Source organism: Episyrphus balteatus, chromosome 4, assembly GCF_945859705.1.
Source record: "Episyrphus balteatus chromosome 4, idEpiBalt1.1, whole genome shotgun sequence".
In the NCBI taxonomy this organism is placed as follows: domain Eukaryota; kingdom Metazoa; phylum Arthropoda; class Insecta; order Diptera; family Syrphidae; genus Episyrphus; species Episyrphus balteatus.
Window position 1 is genome coordinate 38579951 of NC_079137.1, and position 18901 is coordinate 38598851.

Consider the following 18901-nt stretch of genomic DNA (forward strand, 5'->3'; position numbering starts at 1 on the left):
TTGTAAAGTTAAAATCCTCTTCTTTTATTTGGGTTTTTAAATTTTTTTTTCAAAATTTTGACTTTGAAAATTAATTTTTCAAAAACTGTTTCAAAAACCAGCTTTTTTTAAAAACCCAAATAAAAGAAGAGGATTTTAACTTTACAAAAAAGTATAACACGTTGTTGTAGGTATAACCGTTGATTTTTAATAATTTTTTCTCCAAATTAAGTCAATTTTTTAGAAAATCGCCCCTCCCGGCTAAACGGAGAGGAATAGACCCCCCCCCCTCCCATACGATTTTTTTCTTATCTCGACCTAACCTACACGCTCTAGCTTTTTGGCTCATTACTCCTGAATCACCCTGTATATCAAGTTATGCATTCGTACAAAAAAAAAAGTTGAGATAACATTTTTCCATGACATTACGATGGTAGAGAATGCCAAAAAAGTGGGTCCCGGAAGTCCGTCTGTCAGTCTGTCTGTCTGTATAAGGAGCTACAGCCTAAACGGATGGACCGATTGACTTCAAACTTGGTATGTAGTATTTTTTGGAATTAATTTTTTTGGACCAACAATAGCGGTACTTGTCATATACCGATTTTAGTAAAGTTGAAATTGCTCAAAAACGGCTCCAACGATTTTGTTTAAAAAATTCAAATGTAAGTTTTAAAACAAGGTCTATCTTATAAAAAGTCTCAAAAATTTAAGCAACTTTAACTCTAAGAGCAAGTTCGTGCGACCCAGTCGTGCATTTTATTTTTTTTTTTTAATTTATTCCCGATCGTAAAAAAAAAATCGTAAAAAAAAATCATTTCTAAGTAAAGATGCTTACAATTTCCAATTAAATCAGTATAATTAAGTACCTTACCTACCTATCTACTTTGTAAGTTGATCACGATTTTTCAATGTTTCTTGGTACCTCTTTGGTAGTTGAGAAAATTTTTTTTCCTTGACGAAAATAATTCTCTTTTTTTCGCAGTTTAATAAACTTTTCTGCAAATTTTTTTTCGAAAACACTTGCTAATTAATAACAATAATTTAAAATGCACTTTATTACTACAACTTTTGAATGCAGAATACAAATTTAATCGTAAAAAAATATGTGCTATTTCTTTATTTCTGTTAATTATTTTGGGCAGCTTTCAGCATCTTTATTACTTTTTTTTCGATTTTCCATGCTTGTAATGGCTGTATTATTAGATTTATATTAAAAATAATTAAAACAAGACTTTCGAAATCTATAATTTAACTTTATACATTTTCGTTTCGATTAATTTAATTATTATCCAACAATGGATCTCTAACCAAGTTAACATAAACTCCTCCATTTGCACTTAAAAGCATTCCTTTAGGATCTAATTTCATTTTCGTATGCGATTTGTCACAAGGCTCCACATAGTGACCCCTCAAAAAGTTTACAATTCCCATCTTCGATTGAAACAATCCTAAACGTTCTCCAATACAAGCACGTGGCCCAACACCAAATGACAAAAATGAAAACGTTGGTATATTTGGTTTATTTTCAGCGGAAAATCTTTCGGGATCAAATTCGTCTGGATTTGGAAAGTACTGAAAGAAAATTATTTTAAAATTACTTACAACAAAATCAATAACAATCTCATTCGTTTGCATACCTTTGGATCTCTTTGCATTGCAAAAATTGGAAAGAATACACCCATTCCATTTGGAATATTGAAATCAATATGCGGCTTTAAAGAGAATTCCTTTTCGTTTTCATCCAAAGTACATTTTCGATCTAGAAAAGGTTGTGGTGGATACATTCTCAAGACCTCTTGAACCACCATACTCAAATATTCCATTTCATTTAGAGATTCATAGGTGATTTTGCCACCTGTTTTAATCAACGACTCTTTGATTTCTTCTCGCAAACGTTTCTGCACTTCGGGCTTCCTTGATAGCTCATGCAATCCAAAAGAAATCACCGAAGATGATGTTTCGAAGCCTGCAGTAAAGAAAATTGCAGCTTGGGCCACAAACTTATCAGTGTCCACACATTCTCCTTCAGTTTCAGCAGTTTTCTTCATCTCCACTAGAATATCAATTAAATCATTTCTTGGTATTCCGCTTTTTTTACGATCAGTCATTACAAAGTTGATAGAATTTCGAAGAAATTTGCTTCCTTCCTCGGAGAAAACCCTAATGCGAAGCAACTTTACGAGGGCTGGCACGAAGAAAATAAAAATAAACTGAATAGCTTTGTACGGTGTCCATGTGAAGATTGGTTTCCCATTTCGCCGGAATTCACTGTTTGGATCTTTCAAACTATTTGCATTCAGTCCAAATGCTACAGATGCAATAACATCAGTTGAATAGAGGGCGCTGATATCTTTTAGTTCTTGAATGGAACTTTTTGTATCTTTGGTCAATCTTGAAACATAGTTATGCAACTCATATCCTACCTGAAAGATACATTAATGAGATTAAAGGAAATACAAATTTTGGATTGGAAACTAACCTCTTCAATCAATGGAAACATTTGTTTCAATTTTCCTGTTGTAAATACTGGAGATACTTTAGTTCGCATTTCCTTCCAGTAGGGACTTTTTATAAAGAAAAGATTATTATATGCTAAAGTATCATTATGATCTACCGAAGCATGACGATCTGCGAATCTATTGTATTCTTTGATGAGAATAGTTTTAGCTAATTCGGGATCTCGGACAATAAGAGCTGGTTTATTGAACATATAAGCACCAAAAGCAGGTTGATCTTTTACGTTTTCATGGTTATATAAATCAGCCAATTGCTCTGCAGGACTACTAGTCATTGATAACATTCCTTTGAGATTTCCAATCAATGGAAGTGGTTCAACATAGGCCACATTTTGTCTCTTCCAGTATGAAAATTGGTATTTCATCCAAATATAAAGTATTGTGAGAAGGCCTATAATGACCAGAAGACCTACTGTTGGTATCATCTTTGCAGCTAAAAATTGATAAAATACAATTATACATTATTATGTAAATAAATCAAAATTTGTTTTTTTTTTTTTTTAGTGTAAAAATGGTCCTGTTCACACTTTTTCTCAATTAATTAAATGTTATGGAATTTGTTGGAATTACCATAGTTAATTGAGAAAAAGTGTAAGAAGGACAATTTTTACACTGAAAAAAAAAATTAAATTTTGATATTGAAGAGGTTGTTAATTTGAAAAAAATGTTTGTCATAATTTTGAGCTAAGGTTGGACTAACAAAAAAAAAAAAAAATGTTGGGCTATCCTAGGCTATCATCAATTTTTACACTGAACAAACAAAAATTATTTTTGGTGCTTTTTGAGGTTAAAAAAAAAAAATAAATGCGTTATAACTTAAGAACTAAGGGTGGGCTAGCGAAAAAAAAGTTGGGCTAGCATTGGACAATCGAACGAGGTAGGTTGGAAAATAAATTGCATTTGGGAAGCCAACTTCACAATTTTTTTTATTACCCTTTTTTCAAAACCACTCTATTCAATTTATTTGATTTCAATTTAACAGATGAAATTTTTAAAAATGTACAAATATTTTGAGGAAAATGAAATTGAAGTTTCAATTTTTGTTTGTAAATCAGAATGATGCAGAACTATCATCCATAAGATCATATTTAATATCCATATGCTGTTGACCAGAAAATGACCGTTCTTAAAAAAATTGTCTTAACTTAACACTTTAGAGGCATTTAGTTTTCAAAAATAAACTTGGTCCAAAGGTGTTAAGTCAAGAAAAATCTATGTTTACATTGATAACAAAGTTTATTTTATAAAGTTGGATATATCAATGTGATTACTTACCAAATGTGAGAATTCTTTTTGAAATAATATAATACTGTAGAAAAATGGCTTTTCGTTATCTGTCTCCCTCTTGACTTAACGCCTTTGGATCAATTTTTTTTTTATTAAAATCTTAAAAAATTAATGCAATAACAAAGGAGTTAAGTCAACTTACGCCCTTATTACCACACAATTTTAAAAATTTTTGACTTAAACCCTTTGTACCGAGACATTTCCAACGGAAGGAGATACGCTAGAGCTATGGCGATAGGACTAAACGAAAGAGAAACAAAAACTGACTAAAGTTCAATAAAAATCCGAAAATCGATTTTTTTGACTTAACCACTTTGTACCTGGCAGCAAAGATTTTATCATTTGAGGTGTTGCCGTTCAGTTCAAATATTTTTTTTTGGCTTAAGTCAATTTGTGAGAAAATTATTTAAACCGCTTAAAAGATGGAAAATTGTTCCTCACTCCTATATAGTTTTTTCCTTAAATAACATCATTTTATTTAATAAACTAAAAAAATTTTAAAAATAGTTTTTTTTTTTTCAAAAAAAAAAATCTGAATTTTAATTTAAAAAAAATAAATACATGTCCATACACAATGTATTCATTGGTTCTGATACTTGCCTTATAGAACATCTTAAAATTAAAGTTAAGTTTGAAAGAATTAAGCACTGTGTTTTGAGTAAACATTTTAATATTTCCAAATAGAAGGTTTTTTTTTTTACAATTGTGTTGTAAGGATAAGTAAGAAATCCTTGTGATTGATCGGCATGAGGAGATGGTAATGGAAAATTAAAATGAATTTTAACAGCAAAATAAAAAATCCGAAAAATATCTAAGTACCTACATTTCACTTTCGCGCTCAGATGGAATTCAAATTTTCTTTGTTTACTCAAATAAATTGCACGACTGGGGTCGGACGTACTTGCTCTTATGCTTAAAGTAACTATAATGTTAAAGCTTTTTATTCAAGAAATTTAAAATTTGATATTTTGAAGAAATTTTATAAGTAGTATAAAAAAATTAAATCTGTTTTTATAATTAATTAAACTCCGTTTTAAATTATCTTAAAACAAAAAACAAATATGCCATTTTATTTCTTGTATAAAAAGGTATTTTTAGAAAAAAATTTTCGAAAATTGTAGGAGCCGTTTTTTAAAAAAATAATTTTTTATGTATAAAAATTTTTAAAAATTTTTCAAAAAAAAAGTTGGTATGCCATTTTGAAGAAATAATTAATTTACACATAAAAACTAAATTTCAAAATTTTTCATTGATCCGTTTTAAAAAAATTGATTTTTCAAAAAAAAATTTTGAAATATTTTTTAAAAATCCAAAAATGCGTTTTTTGAAAATTTTCTAAATTTTTAATATTATCTTTACTTACACACGTTTGTATAAAAATTTTCATTTAAATCGGGTTAATGTTGTACGAGATATTCAGAAATGAAAAAACCCGTTCTATGACAGGTACCGTTAATAACGGTACAAAAAATATTTTTTTTATTTAAAAAGTTGGCTCTTATGTGTAGTACTACACACAAAAATTTTAATCAAAATCGTTAGAGCCGTTTTTGAAAAAAATTAACTTTTCTATTTCCGTTATATGGCAGGTACCGTTAGTTTTGGTCATAAAAAAAAATTTCAATTTCCCCTCTAGGGAATCACCAAAAACTGCTAACTACCAAGTTTGAAGAAAATCACTTCACTCGTTTAGGCTGCAGCTCCAGATAGAGACAGACACACAGACAGACAGACAGACAGACAGACAGACAGACAGACAGACAGACAGAATTGCCGGACCCACTTTTTTGGCATTCTCCATCATCGTAATGTCATGTAAAATTGTTATCTCGAGTTCGATTTTTTTTACGAATCCTAAACTTGCCCTATAGTACCTATATCGCAAGTAAAAAAAGAGTGTGTGTACACATGTACACGCGACTGAAGTTATACTTCTCATTCAGTTATGTAAATGAATTTCATTTGATATTTTTAATTTCTATTAATATTCACACTTCGTTTTTTTACATTTTTATCAAATGATTAAATTCAAATCAAATTAATTCTTTCATCCTCCTTGCGTCCATGTAGTTTTCAATTTATTCTGTGAAATTTACTCATGTTGAGCGGTTCAGAACGTACGGTATATGCTTAACGAAAGTAAATGAATTGCGCATAAAATGTGCGATATGGTAATTTTATGAGAATTATTGTGTGTGCTTCAGCACTAGTAGTAGCAATATGGGACTTGTAGGGTTGCTACAAAGCTCAAAAGTGAGCTGAGCTCAGCTCACAGCTCAGCTAAAATTTTGAGCTAGTTCACTTTTGAGCTATGTACCATAGCTCAGCTCATTTGAGCTGAGCTGAAAGTGAGCTGAGCTGATGGTTGAGCTGAGCTGTTTTGTGAACTGAGCTGTCGGTGATCTGAGCTGAGCTGTCGGGTGAGCTAAGGTAAAGTGAGCTGAGCTGAGCTGTGATGGGTGAGAGGATACATTGATTTTTATTTGGAAAGTATAATGAAATATGAAGATATTTTAAACTTTAATAAAACACCATAGCTTAAGATGTTTGGTTCTAGTTATTAATGGAATTATTTTAACACATGGATATTATTATAAATAAAACAGATAATTTTTCGTGATCTTTTCTCTTGGTTTTTTTAATAGTAAATATATTTCTATTTTTTAGTAAAATATTTCTTTTTTTATCATTTTTTATCATAAAAAAAAATTCCGGTACAATCCGGTTTTTCGACTTTTTTCAAAATTCCGAGAAAATCGCGTTTGAAAGTTGGGGTAAAATTTTTTTTTGAAAAATCCCCGAATCTTTGAACGCTCCTGGTAGCTAAACCGCTTGAGAGCAATTTTTGGGATTGATGCCAAATGATAGCTTGTGTCATGGGCCTACGCTTTGCACATTGTCAGATTTTTAAAAAATCGCCTTCCATGTTAAACCGCCACATCATGCCTATTTTCTCAGAATCGTGCCTATTTTTTTTTACTTTTAAGTTTTCTCGGTTTGAGAACGCGTGGACCTACAGGGATGGGAGTTGTACCCAAATGTAGGTTAGAGTCCCCGCTACCTTTTGTTATCAAACATTTTTTTTTTTCATTTTCTTCAAAATTCCGAGATATAGAGTTGGAACGCTTTGATCTAGAGACAGGGGAGTGGTGCCATATGAAAGCTTATATTCTCAGCTAGCCGATAGTGGTATAATCCGGTTTTTCGATTTTTTTCAAAATTCCGAGAAAATCGCGTTTGAAAGTTGGGGTAAAATTTTTTTTCGAAAAATCCCCGTATCTTTGAACGCTCCTTGTAGCTAAACCGCTTGAGAGCAATTTTTGGGATTGATGCCAAATGATAGCTTGTGTCATGGGCCTACGCTTTGCACATTGTCAGATTTTTAAAAAAATCGCCTTCCATGTTAAACCGCCACATCATGCCTATTTTTTCAGAATCATGCCTATTTTTTTTTTTTACTTTTAAGTTCTCCCGGTTTGAGAACGCGTGGACCTACAGGAATGAGAATTGTACCCAAATGTAGGTTAGAGTCCCCGCTACCTTTTGGCATCAAAAAATTATTTTTCATTTTTTTTCAAAATTCCGAGATATAGGCGTTGGAAGTTGGGGCGCTCACTTTCAGCTCAGCTCACTTTCAGCTCAGCTCAAATGAGCTAAGCTATGGTACCTAGCTCAAATTTGAGCTGAGCTGTGAGCTGAGCTGAAATGTGAGCTTTTTGCAACCCTGGCAACTTGCCACATTGAAATTACCACATGCAACTTGCCACACGCAACTTGCCACATGCAACTTGCCACACGCAACTTGCCACATACAACTTGCCACATGAAATATGTAACTTGCAACGTGTTGTGTGTTTTATGTTTGCCGTACTGCGGCGTACTGCATTTTTAAATACTAAAGTACTGCCTACTCTAAAGGTGAAACGACAGCCCTGCTACCCAGGATGATCGCGTCATAATCCCTTTGACATTCTTGTCAAAAAGTAAATTTTCATACCCACCCTCCCATAAGAAGTATAACTTCAAAAATTTAAGATTAAACATTAAAGCACTAACCGGTCTTGAAGGTCTTTCAAATTAAGAAGAGATACACTCTGCATTATTGCCTGATACGAGAAACTTAAATAACATTTTTTTGGTTAAAATTTGTTTTGAATTCTTACTTTAACTTAATACCAACTGCTCACTAACCAAATTTTCTTGAAACTAAAAACTAAAAATAAGTGGATGTTACTTTTGTACTTTAAATATTAACTTATAATTTATTCTTATTCGGTATTTTTTTATTTGAAGTGTTAATTGTCGAAGTGACGAATGACCTTATGAACACAAATCATGTATCCGCAAAAATTATGTGATTAGAATATGATTATTTTGGAAATCAAAGGTAATATTCATTCAATTTAGGGAAAATGTTTGTTTCTATAAACTAAACACAATGTAGGTACTTTGCTTTTAACTATCTTAAGATTTTACACTTAAAATTTCGTATTAAATTTTTTTTTTTTTAAATTCAAATATGCGATGATCTTAAATATCAATTGCTTTGAATACACATTAAACTATTAAAATGTTTGTATTAGAATACAAAAAAAAAATTTACGCATACGTAACAGTGATGCACTCAATTATATTTTTTTTATAGAAAGTTTTAACTTTGACCATTATATTTTAATTTTTAGTTTTATGAAAGGAAATGATGGTTTTATTTCGTTAAAGTCTGATAAAAGTTATTGGAAAGTTTTCTTGGTATCTTTTATTTTGTTTAGAAATTAGAGTTAGCAACAAAGAGCTTTAAATCGGTTTAATTTTTTGCATATTCATGCACATAATATTCACAAAACATTTCCGTCCTATAAAAATGAAAAGTTTTGTCCACGCGGGGGATTATAAATTTCAGGTTACATCTAGAAATATTATATTCTTTAATTTGTTCTTGTACTTTATTTTACTAATATACATTTCCGTAAAGGTTTAATCGTTGGTTAGGAGTGCCTTTAATGTCATCAGATACTAAACGACACAACGGACGATATTTGTAAGCTTGCTAGCTTGAGATAGATAATATCCGCATTATTTCCTGGTTTAAAGTGCACATCTATCACGAATTCACGACACTGATATCAAATGTTAGAGTATTATTTTGCTTAAAATTTAAGAACTTTATGTTGTAACAAATATAACATTTTTGTCCTTAATTTTTTTTAAGGATTATTCTGAATTCTTACTTTGACTTAATACCAACTGCTCACAAACCAGATATTCTTGAAACTGAAAATCATAAAACATTTGTATGTTTCTTTTATGTTGGTACATATTTACCATACAAATCTCTAAAAACAAATTCAAATCTAATTATCAAGTTTTATTTATTTTTTTTATTTGCAGTTTTTTTTTTTTATTTCGAATATTTATTGACTAGTGATAAGTATAGTCTTAAGAAGACAAATCATGCATCCGCGAAAAAACAACAAATTAGGTTGTACGTTCTTGCGCTTGTTGTTAGTTCAAAGTACTTAATATGTATTAGTTAACTTACAAAACATTTATTTTTTGAAAATATTCCAAGTCGGAAAATTTATAAGGGAATTTTCTCGTTTTCGCTTCGTTTTGGAGTTAATACGGTTTTTACCTAACATATTTTATAGCCTCTAAAGAACCGTTAAAAATGTATTATTATTCAAAAATGTAACTATTTCAATGTTTTACTTACATAATTTATAGCGTTTTCTTTAAAAATTGAAATATTACCAGAATTCCATAAAAGTCATCTGTACTAAATTTGGAGAAAATCCGTCTACCAATTAAGGTGATAGATATAGATGCGGACGCACTGATAGTCAAATGCACAGACCGATAGACGACATAACAAAAACAACTTTTATGGATTTCCTCATAATCGAAATGTAGGTGTTGATTAAAATCTCGATTTTTTTTTCACGAAACAAATACTTGGCGTTTAGAGCAATAGAATAATGTTAATTATGTATATGTATCAAAGTTAATAAAATCATAAAGATTACGCTACATCTTCGCAATAGGCTTGTTTATATTGGTCTAAGCACTTTTGGGGATCGAAATGTGAGTACGCAGTTTTATAACTTCCTGATAACAAATATAAAAGTCTGGCAGTTTTTATATAGTTTTCGATCGATAATAAAGCACGAGTTGTCCAATTAAGGAAGTATTCTAAATAAAGTTTATTTAGCCCTGATTTTTCAATCTTCAGTTAGACTATCACAAGAATAATGGCAATATAAAAAAAACATATATTCGTAAGAATAAGCCCTTAACTAGGGTTTATCTGACTAGTAAGTGAAAAATTGGCTCTTAACGTTTTAAAATATTGTATTATTATTAACTCTAAGAAATTATTTTTAACATTTATAGATTTATAGAACTCAAAAAAATCTTTTTGCTGCATTTTGTATAAAGATTTTTCTGTTTAAATATTTGTTTAATATTATGGTTCCTTTAAAATGGTTTTATCTTAATTTATTTCAGTTACCTCCACTCCCAAAATTTGATGTGGGCTCTCCGTCTATAATATAAAAATAGACATACTTTCGCTATTTTAGCTTTGAATTTTAAACAAATATTTTTTGTTTAATTCAAATAGACAAGATTTCTAATGTCAATTGGCTTGATTAATTGATTGGGTTTGCAAATTTTTGTTATAAACATTTGTATAACATTAATGAAAAAATAAAAAAAAAAATTACGCATACGTCACAGTGTACCATTTTCACAGGGTCCTCTGGTGGAAGAACTATGGGAAAGCTTTGGGGTCTGCGTTGCTGAATGGGAACAGAGAATACCGGTCGTCAGGGCAAACATTCAGCATCCTTACTGCCATTACACACAATTACACTACCAAGCTCATACAAAAATGTGGCTAGACCATGTTTTAGATTAAAAGTCAATCTTTCATTAGCAAATTAGTTTTTTGCAATAAGTGTTCTGTGGACCTCACAAACTGTGCAGAAAATTTCCGAATTTCTCGTTTTTCTCAAAATTTTGTCCGGAGGCCTCTTAAGGAAGGTTCAGTTCAGACCAACACTATCTAATGACAAAAATATTGTTCAAGGCGATAGGAGATAAAAAAATTATTTGTTATACCGAATTCCTAAGAGATATTGAAACAGTATGGGTAAATGGGTATCTTGGATAAACTTTCACTTCAAGACAAAATAGCTTTTACTTTGCACCTTAAAGATAAGTTGAAAAGTACTTAAACTTAAACCTTGCCAGACATAAAAGGCTGGACACATGCTCTAACTTCAAAAAATAAAATCTCATTCGGATAAAACCTGCACAAAATTTTTGTGGAGTTGAGGTCAATGGACAAAATCTCCAAGAAGAAATGTTCTTTGTGTCACTGTCTTCAAAATCCCCAAAAATGTTTCTTCACATACCGAAGAAACTTTTGTTTATAAAAAACAGTTATTTTTTTGGTGTTGGGCTTATAAGTTTTAGCCATAAAAAAAGTTATTACAACTAGGTATAACCCCTTAAAGAGGTTTCGTTGGAAGCGTCTTGCTTGTCCGCTAATTTAAGTCATGTGTAAGACATTAATTAAGCGTGTTCTACAGATGAAAAAGGGTTTTTTTTTTAATTTACACAGACTATAAAAATACAAAATTATAACCCCAAAATAATTTATATAAAAAATAAGTTCCAGAATTTGAAACCGATATTTCCAAAACCACGCTCTAAAAAGTATGCAGCAAGAATATATTCTTATCTTCAATTGTACCTACGCTAACAAAAATATCTTAAAGTAATAACAATCTTCTCTAATTACAAAGGTTTTTTTTTTTATTTACAAATCTTATTCCTATTATATGTATCTTAAAACTAATAATTTTATTTTTGTTCAACAAAAAGTGGATCTCTGACGAGTTTACAATACAGTCCTCCTTTAGCTGAAAGTAGTACAGCTTTCGGATCAAATGTTAATTTGTGTTCTGTTTTCTCGCATGTCAAAACGTAATGATTTCTCAAAAAGTTAATCAATCCAATTTTAGCCTTAATAATTCCCAAACGTTCTCCAATACAACTATGTGGTCCAGCTCCAAAAGGCATATATGAGTTAGGTGTCAAATTTGGTCTATTTTCAGCTGAAAATCTTTCCGGATCAAATTCTTCAGGATTTGCGAAGTACTAAAAAAATGGGTTGTAATTAATACAATATCTATGTAATTTATATTTTAAAAATAAATACCTGTGGATCCTTGTGAATGGCATAGGTTGAAATATAAATTGGCATTCCATGTGGAACACTTATATCCGAATATGGCTTCAAAGAATATTCTGTTTCATCCTTTGACAATGTACATTCTCGATCCAAAAATGGCAACGATGGATACAATCTCAATATTTCTAAAGTAACCATATTCAAGTATTCCATCTCCTGAAGAGCATCGTAAGTAATATTCCCGCCATTTTTCTCCAAGAATTCTTTGATTTCTTCTCTCAGACGTGTTTGAACTTCCTGTTTCTTTGACAACTCATACAATCCAAATGAGATGGTAGAGGAAGTTGTCTCAAAACCAGCAGTGAAAAATACAGCTGCTTGTGCAATAAGAACTTCATCAGTTAGTTTTTCTCCAGCAATTGCAGCTTCTTTTTTCAATGCCACAAGAGTATCTATTAAATCATTTCGGACTGCACCACTCTTTTGCCTTTCATCCATTACATATGAAATGGTGTTTCGAATAAATGAAGCTGCTTCCGTGGTAAAAGTTTTCCAACCAAAAAAGCTCACAAATTCTGGCAAAAAGAATATACCATTGAATTGAATGGTTTTGAATGTATCCCATTTAAATATTTTGCTTCCTTGCTGTCGGAATTCACTTTGGGGATTTTTTAAACAATTTGCATCGAGACCGTAGGCAACAGAAGCAATGACGTCTGTTGTGAATAGGGCACTGATTTCTTTAACTTCTTTGATGCAATTTGTTGAATCCAAGGGAGTTTTGCATAAATAATTGTCTAATTCTACTCCAATCTGCAAAAAAAAAAATGTCTATAAGTTTCTTCGAAATATAAAAAAAAAAGTAATAAGCTTGCCTACCTTTGCAATAAGTGGAAACATTTGCTTCAGCTTTCCAGTTGTGAAGACTGGCGTTAATTTTGTGCGCATTTCCTTCCACAGAGGGTTCTTTGCAAAGAATATATTCAAATGACCCAAAGGATCACCATGTGGATCACATGCTCCATAGCGATTTGAAAACTTGTTGAAATCTTTGATCATGATGGTTTTGATTAAATCCAAGTCACGCAACAAAAGTGCAGGCTTATGGAAGACATGAATTCCAACAACTGGTTGGTCCTGGGCATTCTTGTGATTATACAAGTTAGCTACATGAACTGCAGGGTTAACGGTCATACAAATCAATTCTTTGAGATTTCCAAAAATTGGATTTGTTTCAATGCAGGGTACATTTTGTCTGCGCCAATATCCGTAATGATGTTTAACCCAAAAGTAGAGGGCCGTTACGATTCCGGTTAGAACAAGAAGCCATTCTGAGACACCCATAGTTGCGAGTTATCTGCGGAAAATGAAATGTTTAATATAGTTTCAGAGAATTTCGAAATTTTTCGTAAAATTCACTTCAAATAAATAGAAAAGAATTAACACGAAATCCCGAAAAACTGTAAACCCAAAAGAAATGTAATAACACTTTTTTGAGATACCAGATTAATATTTTGCCACGAGCGAATTGTGATAGCGTCATTAGTTATTCAAGATCAAATGTTAAAAAATATCAATTTTTTGCATGTTTTGATTTTTGAACAAAAAACGTTTGTTGCGTTCAAGAAAAATCAGTAGTTTTATTAAATAATATAATTTATACTATGTATAATAACTTATGTTTAAACAAAAAAAATCTCCAACTATAGATTAAAATACTAAAAAAAAAAAACATAATACTTTTTTCCATTAGAGAGTCCGCTTTCAAGATATCGCATTTTTAAAGCTTTGAAAATGTAAAGCGTTGAAAATATAGGTTTTCGCATAAAACTTTTAATTTTTTCCAATCAGTAAAATCTAAAAAGTTTTTTTTCTGTTTTTCTTAAGAGATGGAAGGTGGGTTGTAAGTTTAATTCGTACCAAACAAGAGGCACATTTTCCTGAATTTTTTGTGAAGGCATGTCTCATAACTCGTTACTGAATCATGAAAAAACAAAAATCAATATTCATTCCTTAAATAAATAGATCTCCTCAGCTATGTAACTTCTGGGGAGATTAAAAAAAAAAATAAAATAAAATTGTGAAAAAATACAATATTTTTTTTTCTGTCTGAAATTTTTGGTGTTGATCAATATTTTCTACAACTTCGTACACCAATATGTTTAATTTTTTTTTTTTCAAAAAATTATAACAAAAAAAAACTAGTTTTTTTTCAAATGGCTGTAACGATTTTAATTTTTCTAAATTATAATTAAAAAAAAAGAAAACAAATTGCATACTTTTTTGTAGTTCGAATCCTTTTAATGTGTAAGACCAACACGAAACACTTTTAAAAACGAATTTTTTTTGCAATTTTTTAATATACCTAAATTTATCAAATTGTTATAAAGGAAGGCCATACATTACAGCCTCCAATCATTATACAAGAAAGAAAAGTGCAGATATGTGTTCCTATGTATTCATGTAACTATCTCGTTTTTAAAGTCTCAATAAAAAAATACAAAATACAAAAATCAAATTGTTATATAAAATGTTTTAATAAATTGACCAACTTGAACTCCTAGAGTACATAAGTACAGTAAGGGCGATTTTATTCAGTCGAAGTTGAACACAACTCGAGGATTTTTATTTTCAACTTGAGAAATTGATTTAATTCACTGAAAGTTGAAGTTTTTGACTTTCAAATCAATTTCCAGACCTAAAGTTTATCAACTTTAATTTTTTTTTCAACTCCCGGAATTATCAGAAGTTTTCGAGCAAACTTGAGATTTTACTTTGAAATGTCGTTTTTAATTTTATTTTTGTTTCAACAGTTTGTTTAAATGCCAAAGAAAAAAAATGTTTTACTGAAAAATATTTGTTGTTTTTTTGAGAATTAGCCATGGATCAACTTATTGAACAGTGAAAATGGTGGAATTAATGAGACTTTGTATTGCATATTTTTTCATAAAAACATTCTTGTTTCGGATTCTTTTTTGTCCACTTTTTCAGTGTGATGTGTTTTGTCCAAAATCACTTGGTTTTAATAATACATCATATTCGAAACAACATAACGAAACCATTATAATTAAAAAATAAAATGCACGACTGGGGTCGCACGTACTTGCTCTTGCAGTTCAAAGCACTTTTATGTTAGTCTACTTGTAGATTTTAAAAGCTCTATCTAAATTAAAAAAAAAAAATTGATATTGGGGAAGAGCCGACATTTAGGGCAAAATTTTGTTAAATGAAAAAAAATTTTTTTGTTATTTGACTTTTTTGAGAAAAATAAAAATGCAGTTTTATTGCCACTGCTTTAAATATTACGTATACAAAGTTTAATCAAAATCGTTAGAGCCGTTTTCGAGAAATTCGTAATATCGTAATTTTTTGTATGGGAGGTATACGTTCTAAACGAGATATAAAAAACAAAAAAAACCGACTTTCAGAATTCCATAAAAATCATCTATACCAAATTTGAAGAAAATCCATCCACCCGTTTAGGCTGTGGAAATGTGTACAGATGGACGCACAGACGCACAGACGCACGGACGGAATTGCGGGACCCACTTTTTCGGAATTCTCCATCATCGTAATGTTGGTTTTGATTAAAACCTCAATTTTTTTTTTTCGACACGAAACCAATATTTGCCCTATAGAGCAAGTAAAAACATATGTATTATGAAACTTCAATTGGAATGACACGTTATTCAAAATAATATTCGAAAGTGACCGTTTTTTTTTATTAACATTACAAATCTCAGGGATATTTTGAAAACCGCAAGTTGGGTAACTTTTAGTTCGGAACTAGGAAGCTAAGAAAAAAAATATTGAATAAAACAAATTTTCAACTTTCGATTCGAATCCCCAGTTGGAGCTGACTCTCTAGTTTACCAACTTCAGAGTTTTCCTATAGTTGATGAATAGTGAATAAAATGGCTCTAAGAGTAAGTACATGGGATCCAGGCGTGCGTTTTATTGTAAAACTAATTTGAAATTCAACGAAAAAAGTGATCGTATAGAAATACCGATTTCAATTTCGATCGAATAACAGAACATGTGCGATTGTTCAAGCAGTCACACTCCCCTTCGCAACTAAATCTGAAGTGATCTAACTACACAAATTCATAATATGTATTCGGCTATCAAAAGTTGATTGTAATTTAATTGATCACATTACACAAATTTGTGGTAGATATACAAAAAATGTTATCTTTGGATTTAATCCTTATCTTTGTATTTTTAGCCACTGACTTTTTTTTCACTGTGATTTTAATCCAATGATTTAATAGCTTATTAGAGAAAATTTCTATATCATTTCTTTTTCACAATTATTTTAGTAAGCATTTTTATTTATTTATTTATGAAGCAGAATAACTAAATTAAACTTGTGTTACTTCCTTGCTAAAAGTTTATCAATTGCTCTTCTAATTATAACAAACTTCATAAAAACATTCGAAGTAAAAGAAAAAGGATGTGCTTTTGAGCTTGGGTCTAAGAGACCGTGCTCTATACCGTGCTCGCATACACATTTTTTTGGTAAAGAAGGGTTAAGTAAAGCATATCAGCTTGTTTTTACTTTTTAGGTACCTACTAGGTATCTGTCAAGATATGACATTTTGTTGGTTTAGAAATATACAAAATGCAACACATAAACAATTACACTAACAAAAAAAAAAAAATTGAAAAGTTAGGTACGCTTTGTGCTTAAAATTTGCATTGTTTGTAAGGCAAATTTAAATGCAATTATTTTTATTTTTCCTTTATTTTTTGGGGCATCTTTAATTGGACTTTAATAAGTTTAATTCAAACTGTGTTGTTCTATGATAGTTAGAACATGTTTTTTTGTTGATAATCCGATTTGTAAAATTACGACGAAATTAATTCCGTATCGATTAACATTACAACCACTTTATCTCTTATTCAATGATTATTTTTTTCAAAATATTGCGTGGTTCAAATATTATTTATTTAAGTCACAAACAACCTTAGTAAAAATTAGTTCGAGATTTTGGAACTTTTGGTCAATTAAAAATATTATTCCTCGGAAAGAGTAGAAAGGTATATAGAAATCAAATATCTCTTCTGTTATGACATTTTAAGAAATTACAAAAAAAAAAAACATTACTCAAAATAATGCGTATTTATTCACTTAATATTTTAAACAAAATTTCGTACTTATTTTAACAATAAATAAATGTTCCCGTCTGTTTGGCAACTGATTACTAAATTGTTAATTCAACATCTTTTATAGTCTCGGTCAGGTTGCCGACGCTTTTATTTGTTCATTTAATCAGTAGGTAAGTATTATGTTTATAATCATTTGTTATCATTGAGCTTAGGGGCTCTCTTAAAATAGATGAATTCAAATTTTTGATTAAGAAAAAAAAAAAATGTGTAAAGTAGCTTTTGAAATTGTAAATACGATTAAAATTTTATGAATTACATGGTATTTCGGGTTTTTAACAAGTATGTTATCAATTGCATTAAATCGTTGTCAATTTTAATAAAGGATTGTAAAGAGTATTCATACTAGACAATCTAATCAAGAATTGTACCTTGTTATCGTCAAATAATTATATTTCATGAAGTATTTGGTTCGTTAATATGATATTCTTATCAAATTAGTCTTGACATATTAGCGAACCAAATACTTCACATAGTCACAGTTAATCTTGACTGGGACAACTTAAAAATTGTAATAGCTATCTTTGGTTTATTAATTTACAGTTAAGATAGACAGGTATATATATAATAAATGCATGCCTTAAGCAACGGTATGTCCCACACCATTGAAAAATTGCTGAAGCTATTGTCATACCCAAGCAAGGTAAGCCACCTACAGAAGTGACGTCTTACAGACCAATATCGCTTATAGGTACCAATTATGGCAAAAGTTTTTGAAAAACTGCTTCTGAAGAGACTTAGCAAAATTATAGAAGAAAGAAGGTTAATCCCAAATCATCAGTTTGGCTTTAGAAATAAACATTCCACGATAGACCAAGTTCATAGAATAACGGATGTAATAGAAAAAGTATTAGAAGAAAAACAAGTATGTTCAGCTATTTTCTTAGATGTTGCTCAAGCCTTTGACAAGGTTTGGCATGAGGGACTTGAGTACAAACTGCAAAGGGATCTTCCCAGACAGTACTATGAAATATTAAAATCGTACATCTCAGACCGATTGCTTAGAGTAAGGTACGAATTTTTGATTTGGTTTAGTTTTTGGTTCCTGTGTATTTTAGAAGAATTACAGATTTTTACAATTCAATTCACAGTTTCGGTGTTATTCTTCTAAAATACACAGGAACCAAAAACTAAACCAAATCAAAAATTCGGTAGATACGTGTCAAGTTATTTTATTTATCGTCGCTATGCTGCCAAAACGCACTAAGTCATATTTTAAGGATTTTTAGATTTAAATGCAAAACGGTTCAGAATGATGATATCGATCTAGTAAAATACCACACTAAGAAATATTTGGCGTACTTTATGAATTATTTGAGGTATATTTTTGCACGAAGTCAGAAAAAATAACTTTAATACAGGCACAACGCACTAAGTTGACTTAGTGCTTTTTACCTGTAACGCAAAAAAAATTCAATCAGTACCAGTTTATAGCAAGAGAAAGCATTAATGAGACTTAGTGCATTTTTCCTGTCTTCAAAACAACATTTTTAAATTTGAAAAATGACTTACAAAGTATCTTGTGAGGTAAATGTAAGAAAAAAGCGGTCAAATGTAAATAGATTAATACAAATTCTAAGTTTATCAGCGAGTAAAGACGACTTGAATTTTCTATATGAATCTTAATAACCTTTTAAAAATGAATTAGAATTCTCGTTCTTAACTGGCTTCAAATTAAATGTTTTCGATACGAAAAAAATGAACCGGGAATACTTCAAACTTAATATGAATTTGACCACAATTTTCGAAACTTGAA

The 18901-nt window shown here is 30.4% G+C and overlaps 1 protein-coding gene across 1 annotated transcript; it reads right to left on the reverse strand.

Moving 5' to 3' along the window:
• Positions 1 to 1257: 1257 nt before the first annotated feature.
• Positions 1258 to 17216, reverse strand: LOC129919200 (uncharacterized). Its single transcript, XM_056000051.1, has 8 exons — positions 17137 to 17216; positions 12859 to 13336; positions 12007 to 12792; positions 11652 to 11945; positions 9011 to 9053; positions 2459 to 2928; positions 1617 to 2402; positions 1258 to 1551 (listed from the first exon to the last, which is right to left on the reverse strand). The coding sequence occupies exons 2-8, from the start codon at positions 13321 to 13323 to the stop codon at positions 1258 to 1260; spliced, it is 3138 nt and encodes a 1045-aa protein (XP_055856026.1). The 5' UTR covers positions 13324 to 13336; positions 17137 to 17216.
• Positions 17217 to 18901: the final 1685 nt, after the last annotated feature.